The sequence below is a fragment of the Apus apus genome, chromosome Z (assembly GCF_020740795.1).
Source record: "Apus apus isolate bApuApu2 chromosome Z, bApuApu2.pri.cur, whole genome shotgun sequence".
NCBI classification, from domain to species: Eukaryota; Metazoa; Chordata; class Aves; order Apodiformes; family Apodidae; genus Apus; species Apus apus.
In genome coordinates this window covers 3,456,031-3,475,556 of record NC_067312.1, presented here as the reverse complement: position 1 = coordinate 3,475,556, position 19,526 = coordinate 3,456,031, and the positions used below count along the sequence as shown (strand labels likewise).

Sequence of the window (19,526 nt, the reverse complement as noted above, 5' to 3'; positions counted from 1 at the left end):
GTTGATCCATGCAAAGCACCAATCACTCAGCCTCCTACTGAAGCACATCAGCATGTGTTTGTCTTGGAGCACCTGAAGAATACCTTGACATTTATGCAAAATACTTGGAAGTTTTTAAGCATCTGTGCTGACAGTTATGGGTTATGTTTGCCAAAATTACGCTCTGTGCACATGAGCACACCAGTTTGCAGTGTGTGCAGTTTTGGGCCCCTACACTACAGGAAAGACATTGAGCTACCAGAATGTGTCCAGAGAAGGGCAAGGGAGCTGGGGAAGGGGCTGGAGCACAAGTGTGAGGAGGAGCAGCTGAGGGAGCTGGGGGTGTCCAGCCTGGAGCAAAGGAGGCTGAGGGGAGACCTGCTGGCTCTGCAGCTGCCTGAGAGGAGGTTGTAAAGAAGTTAGGGTCAGTCAATGAAGCTACAAGCAATAGAATAAGAGGAAATGGCCTCAAGTTGTGCCAGGGGAGGTTTAGATTGGATGTTAGAAGAATTTCTTCACCAAAAGGGTTGTCAGGCCCTGGCCCAGGCTGCCCAGGGCAGTGGTGGAGTCCCCATCCTGGAGGGATTTAAGAGTCATACAGACTTAGTACTGAGGGATACGGTTTAGTTAAGGACTTGTCAGTATTAGCTTAGTGTTTGGACTTGATAATCTGTTAAGGTCTTTTCCAACCAAGGAAATGCTGTGATTCTGTTACCCACCATGAAGACAGGCCTTTGAAATCAGCCATTGTTTGTTTTCATCAAGACACAATTTGGGCAATGATCTCTTGTCATTCACAAAATTAGTCAAATTCTTCTCTCATTCACTCTGGGGCAAATCCTGACTAAGTCCATTGGCTTGAACAGAATGACTTTGGATTCATACTGGTAAAACTGTGAGCAGATTTGGGCCTCACACACTAAGAGAGACTGCTTGCTGTTTATGTGCTTTAGCAAAAGCAGCTTTTGAGTCCGGCATGGATGCCAAATTAATTATTTAAAGCAAAGAGAGGGATTTTTTCCATGAATATTTGGACTAATTGCACACTGTTGAACATTTTTATTATATAAAAATTGCAGAATTGATCATACTATTTTGAGACACTTCACAGATATGGATTAGGGGAGTTTCCTGCGAACTTACCACTAGTACACACAAAAAAGCATTACCCTGAGCTCTGGAACATCATTTGTCTCTTAAAATACAACCCCAATGCTGAATACTGTTTCCACAGGCAGAATGGTTGCAGTTTGGAGTTTCAGCTCAGTTTGGAGTTCATCAGCTATTGCAAAATCAACAGTTTATTCTCAAGTGCCATAGGAAGCCATACTCAATTGACCTATCATTTAAAAGTGCTTTTGCCTTAGCACCAACAGAAAAAGCATCTCCTTTGCTGGAACAGCAAAGCAGAATTAGCTTAGCAATCGAAATCTTTGTTATTGAAGTTTAAATTGTGCTGGAGGAAAACACTGTGCCTCAGTGAGAGAAACACTTTCAAGAAAAACCTGTTCTATTTCTTTCATTATCTTTTGGAGACAGAGAGGGACTGCTAGGACATGGGGTGTCCCTGAATCACAGCTGTGGACAACAACATTAGACACTGATGGCCAAAGGGAAGTGTGAAATGGAGACTGGGTAAAATCTGCTGTAGATTCACCTGAAATATTGAACAAGCAAAGTCTGCAGTACAGCAATGTGTCTGCAGCACTCCACTGGAAGTACTTTCCTGCCCTTTAACATGTCCCCCTAGGACCAGATTCAAACCACAGCCCCACTTTCTTACAGTTGTCTAGGCAGCAGGACAACCAAGACAAAGGAGATATGCTACCACCAAAACCCAGGGAGTAGGGAGGGAAATTTCTCCAAAGATCATTTTTTTGCTGATCCTCCAGCACCCTTGATCTGGAGGCATTGCAGGTGTTGGATCCTGGATGTTCCACAACGTGAACAAGGCATTTCTCCCAGTATTTTTCTGGGCAATGGCTGAATTGATTTTGCAGAGAAAAACACAACGACATCTGCTTCAAAACCTCTTGGCCTGAGGCACTGAATCCAGCAGGATCGAGTCTGGGAGTCATCAGCTGGCAAAGCCACTGGCAGGTGAGGAGCAGATGATGCTGCTGCAGGGACAGTCACCCCATGGTGAGGACACTGCCTGCCAGCCAGAGGGTGACACTGCACCCTGGGCAGCTCCCAGCTCAGGAACCAGCACCTTTTGCTCCTGAAACCCAATTTCCAGCTGTGTTTCAGGTCAATGCACAGCATAAGCAGGGACTGGCACTTGTCAGAAGCTTCATATAAGTACAAATTTTTGTGTGTTACTTGTATTTATATGGACATTGTTAGATGTCATTATGAATTAATCTTCACTCCCTAGTAATCATTCATGTCAGGCAGCTAAATCTATCCAAAAAGCACCTTAAAAATATTTTAAAAAGAAAACCAAACAAACAACCAAACAAAAAACAAGCCACAATATTTGAATAGATACAAACCCTGACTTTTCCACCTCCTACCTCTTTCTTCTTTGCAGATATGTCCTGATTAACACTTGCAGTTCATAGAGCAAGTCTGACAGAGACCCTACCATGATACAGACATGGAGGTCACCAAAATGATGTGAGAAACACAGCAGATCTGAACATGAGGGGGTGAAGTGCTGAAAAGATCAAGAGTTTCCAACAGCCACATCCAGTTACAGCAACAATGAATGACTACTTTGTGATATGTGTCCAGTGAGTCTTACAATGGATATGTATCCATCCCAAAAAATGCCATAATTATAATTTTCAGGCAATTTTTAGGAGTTGCCACTCAGGTATTTGTGACATTGTGTTGCACAGTAGTGTTCAGCAAAGAAGAAAAAACAAAGGCAGAAGAAAAACTCTTCTGACAATGCTTGGGGAAACATCTGCACCCACAAGGCACTGAGATTAAACTAATATTTGTTGCAGGAGAAATAGTCAGCCTAGAGGAGGCCTTAACCCAACAAAGAGTATGCTGGGAATCTGGAATTGACTTCCTGGTTGCATCCTCAACAGCTGAGAAACCCTGGGTAAAGCATCCCAGCAATGGTCAGATGCTTTCAGCACCAACCCCAGCATGAGTCTCTGCTTTCCTGGGGCTCAGATGGATAAAACACCTCACCTGAACCTGTGCAGAGGATTGACTAAACTGGAAAAAAATCTGCCTTGCCCTGGTTCCCTGTCTATGCTTAGTCCCTTAAAGCTCAGTGTGATTTTTTGCCCAGATGGTGGTAATTCTGTTGTTCTAATGGCACAGTATTCAGATACCTGTCCAAATATCCAGGAAAAGGATGATAAACTGCTTCATGGAGAGGTGGGAAGACATCTATTTACCAAAGTATAAATGGGAAAAAAACCCTCATGATCCTTAAAATACCAGATAATTAAAACCTACCCTGGCAAAATATTGAATTTTAGAAAAATGAAGGAATGTCACTTATTTTCTTAAGAGAAAACAAATAAAAAGAAACCACACATACACAAAAGAAGTTTTAAAGCCCCCAAATCTGCTTGAATTATTCCAATGTGATCAAGTTCTAAAGGTCACCTTCCTCAAAGACGACACCTTGCCCTACACCTTGGAGGTTACAAATCATTAAATACAGGCTGATAGAACACATGGGTTGACAGAAGCACATCTACAATCAAACTAATTACCCTGCATTTGACATCTACTTCTCAGGGAAATCTTGTTCAGTTTTTCTTCAGGAACTCTTAGCTACTTTCTGTCAAAGTCCAAAAGCAAAGCATTCAGTGTAAAAAGTAGCTGCAGACTGCCAAGGATATGCAGCTGAACATGCCATTCCACTCAGGCTGGAGTATTTTGGGCGTGAGGAGAGCAGCAAGGCTGGAAAATTGCAGCCCTCGGGGGTGTGGGTTTTACAGGCATCAGCTGGCACACCAGCTGCACCGTGTGTTTGGCAGCCTGGTGCCTACAGCTGCTCCTTGGTGCTGTTCTGGCTGCAGCCAGGTTTTGGGGCTGAGCCATCCCACACAGATGCTTCTGCATCTGCTGGATCCTGTTGGGGAGAGAGGAACCTGGGTGAGGGGGTACGCGAGTGTTGGGTGGCCCCAGCCCCAAGCCTGCTGAGCACACACCTGCAAATGAAAGGAGACATCTGTGAGGGCCTAAACCTTCAGACATCAGCCAGAGCCTCCTCCAGAAGGTTAATTTGAACTCATCTGCTTTGCAGTGCTGGTTTTCCATACCAGGGACTGGCAGCAGCCGTGCTGCAGGTGGATGGCCGACCATGGAGGTCAAAGGCAAAGAGCCACAGTGAAATCCTTGCAGAGCTCCACCCGCAGCCCTCTAACTACTCATTTCCAACCTGTAAAACCTCATTTCAGCACGACACCCCCATGCAACTTTAACTCTACCCAGGTGTGCAGTGGGGGTGGGGATGTCTAGTAGCCAGGCACAAAGATTTTTCAGTGTCTACCTAAAAACTTGAGCAAATGCTCCTGCAAATTCATCAACGCTTTAAGATCACGATCAGATTAGTGTTGGCTTGTTCTGTCACACAGGTTGCTGGTTCCTGGGTACAGTCATCTAACAAACTCTGGAAGTGATCCACACTTTTCAAAATTCATGTATCAGGCAGCCATTTGTAACTGTGGAAAATGCTGAGCTGTAAGCAGGTGTGATCCACCACATCTCCAAGGCAGGTGCAGCACCAGCTCCTCTCAGTGGCACACTCTGCACGTCCCATGGGAACACAAGATACAAAGCTGCCACTGGTGAAAAACTCTGGGTTTTATGCCTTAAGCTGAAACTCGTTTTAGCAGTAAGGACTAAAAATAACCAAACCTGTCTTCCAAAGAAGATTCCTTGTTTCTTCTGATCCGGAGTGTTAATTAAAGCCTTGGTGAGGGAAGATCAGTGGGGTGCAGGGTGCAGGCAAGGTGACTTTGCAATGGACAGTCATCTATCATAAAATATGTGATACATGTCTCCAGTTCTGCACAAGGAGAGAGCTGGAGACCACACAGCACTTGCTCTTCTCCTCCATTCTGCTGCCATATACCCTTAAACAGAACTTAGCAATAAACTCAGTCTGTCTTGAATGCTTTTTCTGTGTAACCATTCGCTGCAGTAGCTAAAGAAGTTTATGTGATAGATGCAACACAATAAAACCAATGGTGCACATCAAAAGAAATTATGGGCGGCTTGTATCATCTTGTACAAACCATTAGGGGCCATTTCCCTCCTTCCATCACCATTTGAGGCAATGTTTTAATAAAAACATGCATTTCTTGAGTAACTTTCTTCATTTTATAACTATCATTTCTGCTGCCAGCATCACTGAAGTCCAGCTTCACCCTTTCTGCAAAAGGTACAAACCAGCAAAAAAAAAAAAGTGCTCATCATCTGTCCCTGGAAGCAGTGGCTGCAGCCTCAAAGTACATCATCTCCTGGGAGCTAATCCAGGCTTTGCTCCCTTGCACAGGAATGTTAAACTTCCCATGGACCTCTATGGTGTCTTTATCATCATGAACCAGCTGCTTCCCTAGCCATTTACTGTCATGCAGACCCACCACTGAAGAGGTCACACCTATGGAAGAGCCTTATCCTTCATCCTCTCTGGAGCAGTCCTTTGAATCTTGGCCCTGGAGATGGTGACCAAGCTGAGCACAGTGCAGCAGGTCTCACTATGTGCTACAGTAAAACTCCCAAGAGACAAGGAAGATCCTCTAGAGGATTTGTTTCTCTACAAAGGAAAGATACCTACTTTTTAACATCCAGATCTGAAGCTCAGCAGGAAAAGAAAAAAAAAAAAAAGAAAAAAAAAAAAGAAGGAAAACAGAGGAGGAAAGAATAAATAATTAAACAAAAACAAAACAAACAAACAAAACCAAAATAAGAAAGAAAGAAAGAAAGAAAGAAAGAAAGAAAGAAAGAAAGAAAGAAAGAAAGAAAGAAAGAAAGAAAGAAAGAAAGAAAGAAAGAAAGAAAGAAAGAAAGAAAGAAAGAAAGAAAGAAAGAAAGAAAGAAAGGAAGGAAGGAAGGAAGGAAGGAAGGAAGGAAGGAAGGAAGGAAGGAAGGAAGGAAGGAAGGAAGGAAGGAAGGAAGGAAGGAAGGAAGGAAGGAAGGAAGGAAGGAAAGAAAGAAAGAAAGAAAGAAAGAAAGAAAGAAAGAAAGAAAGAAAGAAAGAAAGAAAGAAAGAAGGAAGGAAGAAAGAAAGAAAGAAAGAAAGAAAGAAAGAAAGAAAGAAAGAAAGAAAGAAAGAAAGAAAGGAAGGAAGGAAGGAAGGAAGGAAGGAAGGAAGGAAGGAAGGAAGGAAGGAAGGAAGGAAGGAAGGAAGGAAGGAAGGAAGGAAGGAAGGAAGGAAGGAAGGAAGGAAGGAAGGAAGGAAGGAAGGAAGGAAGGAAGGAAGGAAGGAAGGAAGGAAGGAAGGAAGGAAGGAAGGAAGGAAGAAAGGAAGAAAGAAAGGAAGAAAGGAAGAAAGGAAGAAAGAAAGGAAGAAAGAAAGGAAGAAAGAAAGGAAGAAAGAAAGGAAGAAAGAAAGGAAGAAAGAAAGAAAGAAAGAAAGAAAGAAAGAAAGAAAGAAAGAAAGAAAGAAAGAAAGAAAGAAAGAAAGAAAGAAAGAAAGAAAGAAAGAAAGAAAGAAAGAAAGAAAGAAAGAAAGAAAGAAAGAAAGAAAGAAAGAAAGAAAGAAAGAAAGAAAGAAAGAAAGAAAAATTTTTTTGTCATCAATTAGACCCAAAAAGAGATTATTTTCCTCTGAAAGGAGGTGTCTCTCTTGGTGAGCTGCAGCTATACAAAGAGGGAAGGCTCAAGATCTCCTGAGTCAGCAGCACTTTACAGGAGGGATCTTACCATCATCTGCCACAGCCCATGGATGTCTCAGGGCTGGAGTCACCAAGCCAGCAGCTACCAGCTCAGCCAGAAGGAACACTCAATTAATGGCGTAAAGCAAGTTTGGAGAAGGAAACATTTTCTTTCTTCCTACCAACCCAGAGATATCCAAGGCTTTGGCAGAACTGGGCCAGAAAACAGATAGTGACACCTGGCCCCTTCCTTCACAGTTCTCTGACCCCAGACCTGAGCAGGAGGATAAATAACCATGCCACTCTCCCTCTTTCCTACAACAGACAAGATCTGAGATCTCAAAAGAAAGATATGGAGAAAGAAAGAGTTGGAGTTCCAGCAGATGGTTGGTCTTAGGTCTTAGACATCCCCTCTGAATTTCAGGTAGCTGGTACCTAGAGAAGATTTAGTGATGGTTTAGGCAGCCAGGGTGCTATAAGATGAGTCTCTGGATTCCTACTGGACTTGAAATTGACTGATGCCCCTAATTAGCATAACATTACACAGTGTGTCCTGTTTGCATTAGTAACGGCCACTTAAGATCATGGAATCCTAAAATGGTTTGGGTTGGAAGAGACCTTAAAGATCATCCAGTTCCAACCTCCCTGCATAGGCAGGGACACCTCCCACCAGCCCAGGTTGCTCCAAGCCCCATCCAACCTGCCCTTCAACACTGTCAGGGATGGGGCAGCCACAGCTTCCCTGGGCAACCTGGGCCAGGGTCTCACCACCCTCATTGCAAAAAAAATGTCTTCCTTGTTTCCAATCCAAATCTATTGTCTTTTAATTAACCTTTGCCCCTTGTAATGTCACTACAGGTCTCAGTGAAAAGTCTGACCCCATCTTTCTTATAAGGCCCCCCTGAAGAATTGAAAGGTTGCAAAAAGGTCTCCCCAGAGCCCTCTGTACTGTACTGTAGAAGTAACTTTTCAAGTACTTATTAATAAATAACTAATCTCACTAACACCAGGATCACAGGAATGGACAACAGCTGCAAATTAGTTAAAAATGCCTTCTATCTCCACTATAATTTTCTCAGATACACTATCACCTAGTCACTTGATATCTTTTGTGTTCCTGTCCCTGGGAGCTGGTTTTGCCTTGTTCTTCAGTCATCAAACAAATGTGATGGGGGGATCCCTTCTCTTGTTTGCTGAGACAATAAGATGAAGAGGACATCACATGACACAGGCACCATCAACTCCCTGCCTATAAAACATTTACAACGTCTCTTTTTTCCTTTTACAGCAAAAGGAATCATGGCTTGCAGACTGAAATATATCTCTACCAAATATCCACCAATACCACGGGCAGCTGACAGCCCCAAAGCTTCTGGGAGGACTTTTGCAGAGGATACACATTTCTCTAAAGCCTGACCAACAGCAGATCCTTGACTCAATGGTCCTTTGGAAGAAAGCAGCAGTGGCCTCTAAGTAAGTCACACCACAAAAATCTGCTGTTTTACATCAAAATACAAAAAGCACAGGGGGTGGCAGAGGGAATAGCTGGAGCTCAAACAAGAGGAGGTTTGTCCTTAGCGTGAGGGTCGTGAGACCCTGGCCCAGGTTGCCCAGGGAAGCTGTGGCTGCCCCATCCCTGGCAGTGTTGAAGGGCAGGTTGGATGGGGCTTGGAGCAACCTGGGCTGGTGGGAGGCATCCCTGTAACAAGATGATCTGCTTCAGTGGGAAAAAGACTCAACATTCACTTTCCTCTGTGTGCTCTCTGGTGAAAAACAACTACCTGATAAGCTGGAAGGTCACACTGTGCTTTGGTGTTGGAAAACACTCTGGAGCAGCCAGACCCAACCAGAGAGAAAAACAGAAAACTAATAAAGAAAGAGCCTGTGTTTTTAATGAGATAGGAACATTTTGTTAAGCCAGAGAGATATCTGAGAAAGGAGAGGAGGTTTGGCTTAGCCGTGGGTGACAGACAGTCAGTCACTTTATTCTATAAAGGCCTGTCCCCGTTCTCCGTCAGGCAGGATCCTGACACATTTTCCCCACAAGGTGTGTTTGATATTCCCCCCTGGAGTGGGGACACCCCTCAAATGGTGAATCTTCAGAGGCTGGGAGAAAGGCATCTACCCACAGTCACTGGGAAGGGAAGTAACATTGATCCCCACTTGATAACTAAGCTGGCTTTGAACTATTGCCTCAACATACTGCTGTAAAGTATTGCCTCAGTGCTTGTTCTAGATCTAGTAAATACCAATTAGTAAGTTGTTGCTGTAGCACTTACATTGTGTAGTAGATATTCTGATTTATGTCCTTCAGCCCTATCACATTATTATAATTCATAATAAGATTTTGCTTTTTTTGTACGTACACCTTAGTCTGTCATCCTTGAACCCATATAGGACAGTCCCTGCCTAAGCAGGGGAGTGACTAGATGGAACTAGATGATCCTTAAGGTCTCTTCTCACTCAAAACATTCTGCAAGCCTACAATTTACAGAACATTTGCAAAGTGCAAGTTATTATTCTTCTACTGTGGAAAAAAAAAACCACACACAAAAAAACCAAACACAAAAAACCACAACAAATTCTGTATGAGGTGAGACAATCTCTCTCCCCTTAAAGAGCCATCACAAATAAAATAGTGTCAAGTGCATGACCTAAAGGCAGCATATATGGGAAAGCCTCACTTCTCCAGCATCAGAGACTATGAACACTTCTATTTTCCCAGTACAGCCACATGGCTCCATTGCAGAAGTCACCAGGTACATTTAACCTGTAATCACAAGCATGAAATGCTTCCAGGATTCCTTAAGCACACTCACTTCCCCAGACTCAAATTGCCACACATTACTCTAATTAACTGATGGGGAAACCACAGTGCTGAGAGTTTAGGTGTCTTGCCCCAGTCATGCCAAGATCCAGTTGCAGGGGTAATGGGTGGCCAGTTCAACCCCAGGCTGTCCATTACCTCTTTGCTGCCCACCCCCCTGATGAGGAGATAACCTCACTGTGCTTGGGAGCATCCTCCAGCCTATCAAGGGCTTTTTCTTTTAATCATGGAGCTACACCATGGGTCTCTGCTGCTCACCTTGCAGTTTCTTCACCTCTCTGCCACAGGTTTGCTGGGTTGGGGAGGATTACTAGCTGCCACCTGGCAGATAAAATGCTAAAGCACTGCCTTTTTCCACAAGCTCTCTAGACACTGTCAAGTTGATGGCTTCCATCCTTCTGCAGACCACAGTCTTCCAATGAAGCTGAGTGTATCAAATAAAACCTCAAGTCTCTGCACAGCCCACCACGCATTCAACTAAAGCACCCTGTGCATAAAAAAAACAGCAGGCTATTTATTGCACCAGAAGATACTAAGGCTTAGGCATGCCTGGCAATATTTCCCCAGCCTATTTGCTTACTTACAACAGCCAGAGAGACAGTGTGCTGGAACTCCTGCTCCTACCAGCAATCCTAAGCACCCCATCTGACTGCTGAAATCACTGGCACTCAGTTCAGCAGGACTCTGCATCCTGCTTACACAGGGGGAGTCTGCTGATTGCAGCTTCTGAACAGCACCACAATGCAAATACTAATTAGGAGAATGCAATTACAGCAGCACCGTGCACATGGCAAAGTGACTCCCTAAACTGAAAAGCTAAGACAGACGCAATCTGTCGGCGCCACCCCACATAGCAAAAGCTCTTGCTTAATTAGAAATACTCCCCGAGCAGGAATTGACTAGGGCCTGCACCCCTAGGCAAGGTCCCAAGTTGGACATCAGCAGGGCAGCAGCAGAAGTGCCTGCTCAAGAGGGGAGGTGAGAAAGGACGGAGCTGACCTTTTTTTTTGTTGTACTCATCTTCTGCTGCGTTGGAGGAGTCCGAACGGTAGTCCCGCAGCTCCTGTTCGTACAGCTCCAAAAAGTTATCTTCTGTCTTTCCTTTCTTGGACTTGTCACCTTTCTTCTTCTTCTTCTTATCTTTGCCTTTTTTGGCTTTTTTCTTCTTTTTTTTCCGGCGCTCATAGTCATCCTCATCCTCACTGCTATACTCCCTTCGCTTGGTTTTTTTCTTTTTCTTCCTCTTCACTTCCCTATCATTCTCTGAGTCCTCAGACTTTGACTTTTTGCCTTTTTTCTCCTGGCTTTCATCTTCCCTGTCTTCCTCAACTGCCTCCTCTGCCACCTCCTCAGCTACCTCTTCCACTACTTCCTCTTCCTCCTCCTCTTCCTCCTCCTCTTCTACTTTGTTCTTTTTGGTCTTTTCTTTCATGTCATTGTTTTTCACCCCTACACTTTTACTAACCCTCTATGCTTGCCTTAACCTAACTTCTGCCACCTACTCTGGTTCCTTTACTGAATGCCAAAGTCCTTTAGTCCTCCTCTCCTTGCCTAGGGCTGGGTTGCCCTGGTTTTGAAGTGTCCTTCCTCCTCCCCAGTTCAGAATAGGTCCCGGAGTCTCTTGTCCTTCCCAACCTACAGCCAACAGCTCACCTCCTTCTGACTCTTCCTGCCTTCCTTCACCTCCTTGACTGAGGCACCTTCTTCTCTCTTTTGTCTCTCCTGGTCTTTGGATTTTCTCCTTTTCGTTATTATTATTTATTCATTGGTCTGTGCTGAGAACTTCCTCTTTTTTTCAGTGCTGCCTCAGCCACTGCTCAGGGTCAGTTAACAATCTGGGTCTACAGTATCAGGATGTGCCAATCAAGGTTCCAGCTCCCTGGAAAATGGGTCAGATGAGGGCACATGGTCAAGTCCCTTCTTTTCTTTCACATGCCAGCTCAGGACATGACAAAACAGAGGCATTTCACCTCCTCATAACATGTAGCAGCTTCAGAAACCTCATGAAAAATTAGTGTTACCCAGTCATGTGTTTATAAGACAGATGGGCAGGTGAAAAAGGAGACCCACCAAGCAACCATATCGCACTGGTCTGCATTTCCTCTCCATTATTTATGGCGTCGGGATCACCTTACTGATAACAAAGGTCTCAACTTTACATGGAATATATATATTGTTGGGGTTTTTTTGACCAGCCAGGCCAGTGACCACAAAAAACAAACACCTCCAGGGTCTCTATCTGGAGACCTTCAACATCAGCAATGCACTCCTGCATCCAGCTCCTCCATCCCCCAGTTACTGTGCTGTATCTCCAACCAAATGAAAAATCAATGCTCACTAAATAAATACAACAGTCAGAAGAAGACACTGAATGCACTTTACATGAGGCATCCTCATGACAGCCCATCTCGGCCAACAAACATAAATAAATCTTGGATTAATAACTGAGCAGAAGCACACATTTACCCACCTGACAGCTCTCAGGCACACATGTTGAGGTGAGATAGCTGGAGGAAGGGAAAAATTAATTATGTACCTTCATGGTTGGAAGGACACCAGAGCCTGAAGCATGCCCAGCACCCCACTTGTGCCCAGGGATGTCAGCATGGGGCTCACCCAGCCTCTAGTACATGCAGCTGCCATGCCCAGAGGAAGACAGGAAGGGACTGAAGGTCCTTCCATCTCTCCCTTCCCACCTGAGCCGCCAGCACAGCCATGGTCTGAGCCCCACAATGGTGTATAGAGTCCCAACTCTCTAGACCTGCAGAGGCTGCGACAGGCTCTCATGGCAGGTGAAAGAAGGATAAACACCACCAGACTGGGTCAATCTCAGCTGCAGTCTGGAGCAGATGATTTAAAGTTTGACTGCAAACAAGCAGAGAAAAGAAGAAAAATTATTTCCTCTTATTCAAAGGTTCTGTTATGGGTTTTGTCACAGCAAATGAAGTTCAATTAAAAATTGTGATATGGAAAACCATACTGAATCTCTCTGGCATAGCTGAAGTGTATGCAAGGCAGGCAGGGCAGTCAGCCTGGCAGTATATCACACTAATGGAAGAAAGGAGAGCTGGATCTATGGCAGGGCTGGTAGGATGATGATACAGAGCCTCCTGCTACCACCTGCCCTGCCTGCGGGATAACTCAGCCCACGGCTTCCCTAGATGATGAATTAAGTGTGATTTTTCTTGATGATGTGCTGTCCAAGTTACCCATACCGTAAGGATAGGTAAGTCAGAGGGTTTGGCCCTGCTGAGCCTTTAATGCACATGGTTTAAAACTCTTCCTAGATAAATCTGGAGGGTTCCAGCAGCCAGCCTGGAAGGGGATAAGGCATCAGCAGTGGATTATCAGGAGCAGGAGGAACAGATGTTTTGATGGCAGGATGTGCAGCCTGAGCAGGATGGCAGCAGCACCGCCCCGGGCAGGAGCAGATGGGGAGCACCAGGCACAGAGGATCCAGGGTCAGTGGGGGTCTGTCCCACCCTCCTTAGCAGTCTCCAGCAATTGAATGTGAATAGTAATTAAAAAAAAAAAAAAAAAAAAAGCACTGTATTTTCTATGGTCTCCACTGCTGAATGGAAATCTTTTTATTAAGCATCATAAAGTGAATTATTCAGGGACAGTTTCCAAGTAGGTTAAAGCACAGATCTGAGACAAAACACAGGAACAGCTTCATGATTCTCTTAAAATCATAAAGAAAAATAAATAGATATATAAATAAATAATTAAATGAACACAGTTCTTCCTTCTGATACAGCTCTCATTTGCCAGTCTCCTCGGAAATCAACACCACAGGTTCTCCTCCCTGCCCAAAATTCCCTGTTTACTTTCAGGTCTTTATTTTTCTGTAAGGCAGCAGAAAGACACATGGTGCATCTCTGCTTGGCACTTCTGAGCATGACAGTGGGACAGTGGTCTCAGCAGGCACAAGGGCACACTGCTCCAAAAGGGAACCACCCAGGCAGGTGGATGCTGCTGATCCCAAAGAGCTCAGGGACCCTGCAGAGATATTTGAAGAGGCAGCACATTTCCCCAGACACACTCTCTGCAGTGCACCACATTCATAACTGTTACCTTTCCATTCTCTGGGACAGCCATCAGCCCACAGCAGAAATCACAGGCACAAACACTTCAGCTTGAATCTGGGAGCTGGATTTAGGTTTTGGCCACAGAAAAGCCAGCCCTTTGAACGAAAAAAAAACCCACAAAAAGACCACAACAAACCCAACACACAAATAATAAAAATAATCCCACAGAGCAGAGCAAAAACATGCCTTCAGGAAAAGGAAAATCACAGGATCTCAAAAAGCTCATATCTTTGTTGTGCTTTCACAAGGTAAACACTTCATCACACCCAGTCCTTGAGTGCTGCTGCTCCCAACAGCTCCAGGTCTATGCAGCAAAATGGAGACAGCAACAACATCTAATGCCAAAAGACAGCATGGTGATCACCCAGGACAGGCCGTCCAGGTGCAAGACTGTTCTCTTCTAGCCCTGAAATATTTTTCCTGCTATCTGCTTGCCCTCACCTCCATAGTAAGTTACCTGCCTTTGAAAGCAGAGTTGTTTGGGGTAGAATAAATGCCTTCCCCCGCTATCCCTGCACTGGGAGACTCAGTTTCAGGATCCTCAGGGCACCTCTGGGAGCAGCCTCAGGCTGATGCAGCCCCAGTGAGGGCCCACTCTTGCAGAGATACCCCAATTGTGGTATCAGGAAGAAACATCTGAGGCACTAAAAGGCAGCCGGGGGCCCCTGTGGTAGTTGCCCCAGTGAGAAACATCCCTCTGAGCTTCCTCTAGTATTGCTCTTTGCTTTGTCCTGGTACAGCAGAGCAAGAGCTCAGGTATAAGCCACAAAGAAAAAAAAAAAGAAAAAAAAAAAGAAAATCCATCCTATCGAATAGGCTCAAATGATGGGGAGAGAGGAGATATTTACCCTGTCTCATTCAAACTTCACTCTGTACACTTCCTTCATCTGTTGTTTTAATTAAAAAGAAATGTGCCAAGAACACTCCAGCTCACTTTTGTTCTTTTTGTGAATAACAGCTGGGAGAAGAACAATGGGGTTTATTGGAGCATAAAGAACTACCGGGAAAGCAACCAAGCTATTGGTGAGAATCATTAGTTAAAACTGTCAACAGTATTTAGATGGGTTTATATCCTCACCCTCCATTCAGCAAAAGATTTCCCCAAATCCTCCTTCCCAAAAAGACCTGGGCCAGAACCCACTAGAGCACTGTGAGCCCAAAGTGACTTCTTGAAGTGTAACAGATTTGGTGCAGAACAAGAGGTCAGAATTTGGCTTTTTGAGGTCCTAACTCACCTGTAACCTTCTTTTCCAGTGCAGCCAAAAGCTGTAAAATCACAGAATGACAGAATCTTAGGGGTTGAAGGGACCTGGAAAGACCATTCAGCTCAACCCCCCTGCCAGAGCAGGGTCACCCAGAGCACATCACACAGGAACGTGTCCAGGAGGGTTTGAATGTCTCCAGCCAAGGAGACTCCACAGCCTCTCTGGGCAGCCTGTCCCAGGGCTCTGTCACTCTCACAGGAAAGAAGTTCTTCCTGATATTCACATGGAACCTCCTGTGCTCCAGTTGGCACCCACTGCCCCTTGTCCTGTCACTGGGCACCACTGAACAAAGCCTGGCTCTGTCCTCCTGACACTGCCCTGAACGTGTCTGTAACCATGGATGAGGTCGCCCCTCAGTCTCCTCTGCTCCAAGCTCAAGAGACCCAGCTCCCTCAGCCTTTCCTCATCAGGGAGATGTTCCACTCCCTCCATCATCTCTGTGGCTCTGCCCTGGGCTCTTTCCAGCAGTTCCCTGTCCTTCTGGAACTGAGGGGCCCAGAACTGGACACAATACTCCAGATGTGGCCTCACCAAGGCAGAACAGAGAGGGAGGAGAACCTCCCTTGACCTACTAACCACCCCCTTTCTAATGCCCCCCAGGATGGCACTGGCCTTCTTAGCCACAAGGGCACATTGCTGGCTCATGGTCATCCTCCTGCCCACCAGGACCCCCAGGTCCCTTTCTCCTGCACTGCTCTCCAGCAGGCCAGCCCCCAACCTGTACTGGTACCTGGGGCTGAATTTCATCAAGTTTCTCTCCATCCAATTCTCCAGCCTGTCCAGGTCTCACTGAATGACAGCACAGCCTTCTGGTGTGTCAGCCAAAATGCTGGATCTAGAATTATCCCACTCTTGGGTAACAGGATTATTTTTATTTCTTACAAGGTAGATATTAGGCAAAACATGAAGACAACTTGTATTTAGTTCATTCTCTTGTATGTCTTTCCTACTTTGCACTTATTACCATAAAATCCAGATGTCCTGCAGCCAGGCACCACACAACACTGCTGATATATCCCAAAGAAACATTTATTCTAGTCTCCCTCCCAAGGCAGGTGCAATGAAGTCTCTTGTTTCAGAAGGGGTTATTTTTCAATACATGCTGCTCTGCACTTCAGAGTTAGAGAAGTCCTGTCATTCCCATGGCATGGTATGGGAGCAATTAAAATAAAAAGTTGGTGCCTGCATGTATGGTCTGTATTTGGATGCTCTTTTGGTGACCAACATACCCCACAGAAATGAGGGTAAAGAAACTGACTGTGTAGGACAGGCAGCAAGACATAGTTCAGCTATAGGCACAGCAGTTTTCCAGAGGTTTTATGCACCAGCTGCTTGACTCTGCCCCCTCTGCTGCTCCTGCAGGGTTCAGGTTGGGATGTAATCCAGAAAAAAAGGTAGACTTGAACTCCAGCTGAATTACCACAGACAGCAGAGCTTGAGGGGGCTTTGAAGCACACAGTGCTCTGCCCAGGGCAGCTGGCAGCCCCAGGTCACAGCAGGGCAGGCAGCGTTGGCAGCTGCTGCCTCAGCTTTGGTACTGCAGGGGTTTACAGTTTTTTATGCATATACTTGGCAGTAGGGCAGGCTCTACCCCCATCTCTGGGCAGTTTTCTGAAAATACTCCCTGCAGCCCAGCACACCATAATACACATGCACAAAGCCCACCTCCTTTCAGAAAATGGATGCATTTAATGCCACAGAAATAAATACCAAAGGATTCCTTTAATGGGACCATTTAATTTATCTCCCATGTACACGAGTAATGCAGGGGATTACACCAGGCTGGGCAGAGGAGGTGCTGAGGGAGCTGCCTGCCCATGTTGCAGCACCAGTCCTTACAGGTCCAGTCAGACCTACTAAGAGCTTTGCTTTTTCTTCCAGCCCCACTTGGCTACTCATTGCTTTGTGCTTTGTTGTCGTTTTGTTGGGTATTTTTTTTTTTTGGTTGGTTGGTTTGTTTTGGTTTTATTTAACTCAAATAACAAAATCTTGCTATCCCATCAGCCCAACAGCTCAGCAAGAGGCACCTGGGGATACCGGGGTACAGAGTCTAATCCATCTCAAAGACAGGCTGGAAAGCTTTTAATAAGTCCATGGGCTTTAGTGGGAGCTCGCTGCCTTCAAGCGTACGGGCACGACGGCCTCTGCTGGCAAAATGGGGTTTAGCCAAGAGAAATATTTCACCAGCAAATGCGATGAGAGAGGCTGCCTCCCTCGAGGAGATGAGCAGCAGACCCTGGTCCATAGGAACTGCAGGCATTCGTCAGCAGGGGCAATGTTTGTAGACACTGAGCCCCAGTAGGTCTCGAAACAGCAGCTCCTGCGCCCACTCCAGAGGCAGGACTGGAAAAACTGCTTTGCCTGACGTTGCATGAAGAATTCTTGAAACCAGGATTAAAGCATGAGGGCTCTTAAGATAATTTGCCTGAAGGAAAAAGATAATAATAATTAAAAAATAATCCTAGCTCTTTCAAGAACAGATGATTGAATCATAGAACCTCAGACAGGTTTGGCTTGGAAGAGACCTCAAACACCATCTAGTCCCACCCCCTGCATGGGCAGGGACACCTCCCACCAGCCCAGCTTGCTCCAAGCCCCATCCAACCTGCCCTTCAACACTGCCAGGGATGGGGCAGCCACAGCTTCTCTGGGCAACCTGGGCCAGGCTCTCACCACCCTCACAGGGAAGAATTCCTTCCTAATATCTAACCTAAATCTCCTCTTTTCCAGTCTGAGACCATTCTGCTTGCCCCATCACTCCCTGCCCGTGAAAAAGTCCCTTCCCAGCTTCTTGTAGGTCAGGTTCAGGCACTGGAAGGCTGCAAGAATATCTCCCCAGAGCCTCCTCTTCCCCAGGCTGAACACCCCAACTCTCTCAGCCTGAATCAGAGCACAGCTTCTCCAGCCCTCCCGTCATCTTCATAGTCTTTTCTGGACTCATTCCAACAGCCCCATGTCCTTCTTATGTTGGACCTTCCAGAGCTGGTCCCAGCCCTGCAGGGGAGTGTTTCCCACAGGGGGGTCTCAGCAGAGCAGAGCAGAGGGGACAATCCCCTCCCTGGCCCTGCTGGCCACGCTGCTGGGGATGCAGCCCAGGACACAGGGGGTTTCTGGGCTCCAGCGCACGGTGCCGGCTCATGGGGAGCTTCTCATCACCCAGCACCCCCAAGGCCTGCTCCTCTGGCTCTTCTTAATCCATTCTCCACCCAACCTGTATTTGTGCTTGGGATTGTCCTGACCGAGGTGCAGGACCTTGAACTTGAGGTCCACTTCTAAAGCCTGTCATGGTCCCTCTGGATGGCAAGATTGAGGTTAGAGGTCTTAAAACCATGTCAAGATTGGGATTTGTGTGACTCTTCCACAATGCAGAATGAAACCTCTCCCATGGCCTAAACAAGCATGCATCAGAGCTCAGACCTCATAATCTTCCCTGGTACCTCCCAGAGCTCACCTCTAGGTGAGCTCTAGGTCACCTGCTAGGACACAGCCAAGCAGACACTCAACCTTCCCCACCAAGCTTCAGGTGCCAGAGGAGCTGCAGCAGCACAGAGCTCACTGCAGGTTCAACACCCAATCATTCCCCAGAGGTTTTTACTCTGATGACACTTCTGATTGAAATGAGGTGCTGGGCAGGTGCAATGTCCTTGTCAACACTTCCCTGGGCTGTGATACCTCTGATTTGAGGGCTCTTGTCAGACATGTAGGATTGGCTCCAGATTCCCACAGCTGGCACATTATGCATGCAGTAACCCTTTTAGGGTTTATTCACCACCACGAGCTGTTTTAAAAGCCATGAGCCTGGGAGGAAACAGCATCTTAATTCTGCTAGCATAAAACAGAGCCCTTAGAAGAACAAGAGTGTAGGGCTGGTGAGAGAGGTGCTCTTCTTTTTGAACAATTTAATTCACAAGGTTTAAGCACTGCTAAGAATTAATTAGTGAGAGTTAAATATAGAATGAACTGTTATTATGGATGTGATTGTGTGTCCTTAGAAAGTCAAGCTGAGCTCACATGTACCAAACACATACAAGAAGGTCACAAAATCTCTATTTGCAGTAGTTTTTTGCATAAATAGGTGGGTCTCAAAATCAAAGAGAATTCAACCTCTGACACAAAAGGAGCTGTGCAACCTAGGTTGGGAAAGAGTGGAATCCAAGACTTCTTGTTCAAGGGAGTTTTGCAAAAGCAGAAAATGGGAAAGGAGATTCCTGCATTTTCACCGGCTTCTCCAACTGCCTTTTTGCAAAGCGATGAGAAAATAAGAGCCACAGAGATGGGGAATTTCAAGTGTACACAGATATATTCCAGTGCGTAAGTGACTAGCCTATCAGCTAAACAACCTAAAGGATATTATTTCTGTTTAAACCAGCTGTGCAGCCAGCTCTCATTGAGGCATTAGCTACAATTACTACTACTGCACGTGGTTTCCTATCAAAGAGACTTTTTCCCTAAAGACACAGTTTGAGTCTTGCTGACTCAAAGAGAATGAGAGATTCAGCCCCAGGAGTGTAATTCATCTGTTCCTTTTGATCATAACACGCACTGGTCCAACCACCAAAAGTGGGAAGAGGGA

General features: G+C 45.7%; 1 protein-coding gene across 1 annotated transcript in view; it reads right to left on the bottom strand.

Annotated features, from left to right (window-relative positions):
• The window catches only part of LOXHD1 (lipoxygenase homology PLAT domains 1), a 154,790-nt gene extending 143,758 nt beyond the window's left edge, over positions 1 to 11,032 (bottom strand). Inside the window, exon 1 of the mRNA XM_051642711.1 lies at positions 10,804 to 11,032. Coding sequence (XP_051498671.1) covers positions 10,804 to 11,032 — 229 coding nt within the window. The remainder of the gene's footprint in view (positions 1 to 10,803) is intronic.
• Between the last annotated feature and the right edge of the window lie 8,494 nt (positions 11,033 to 19,526).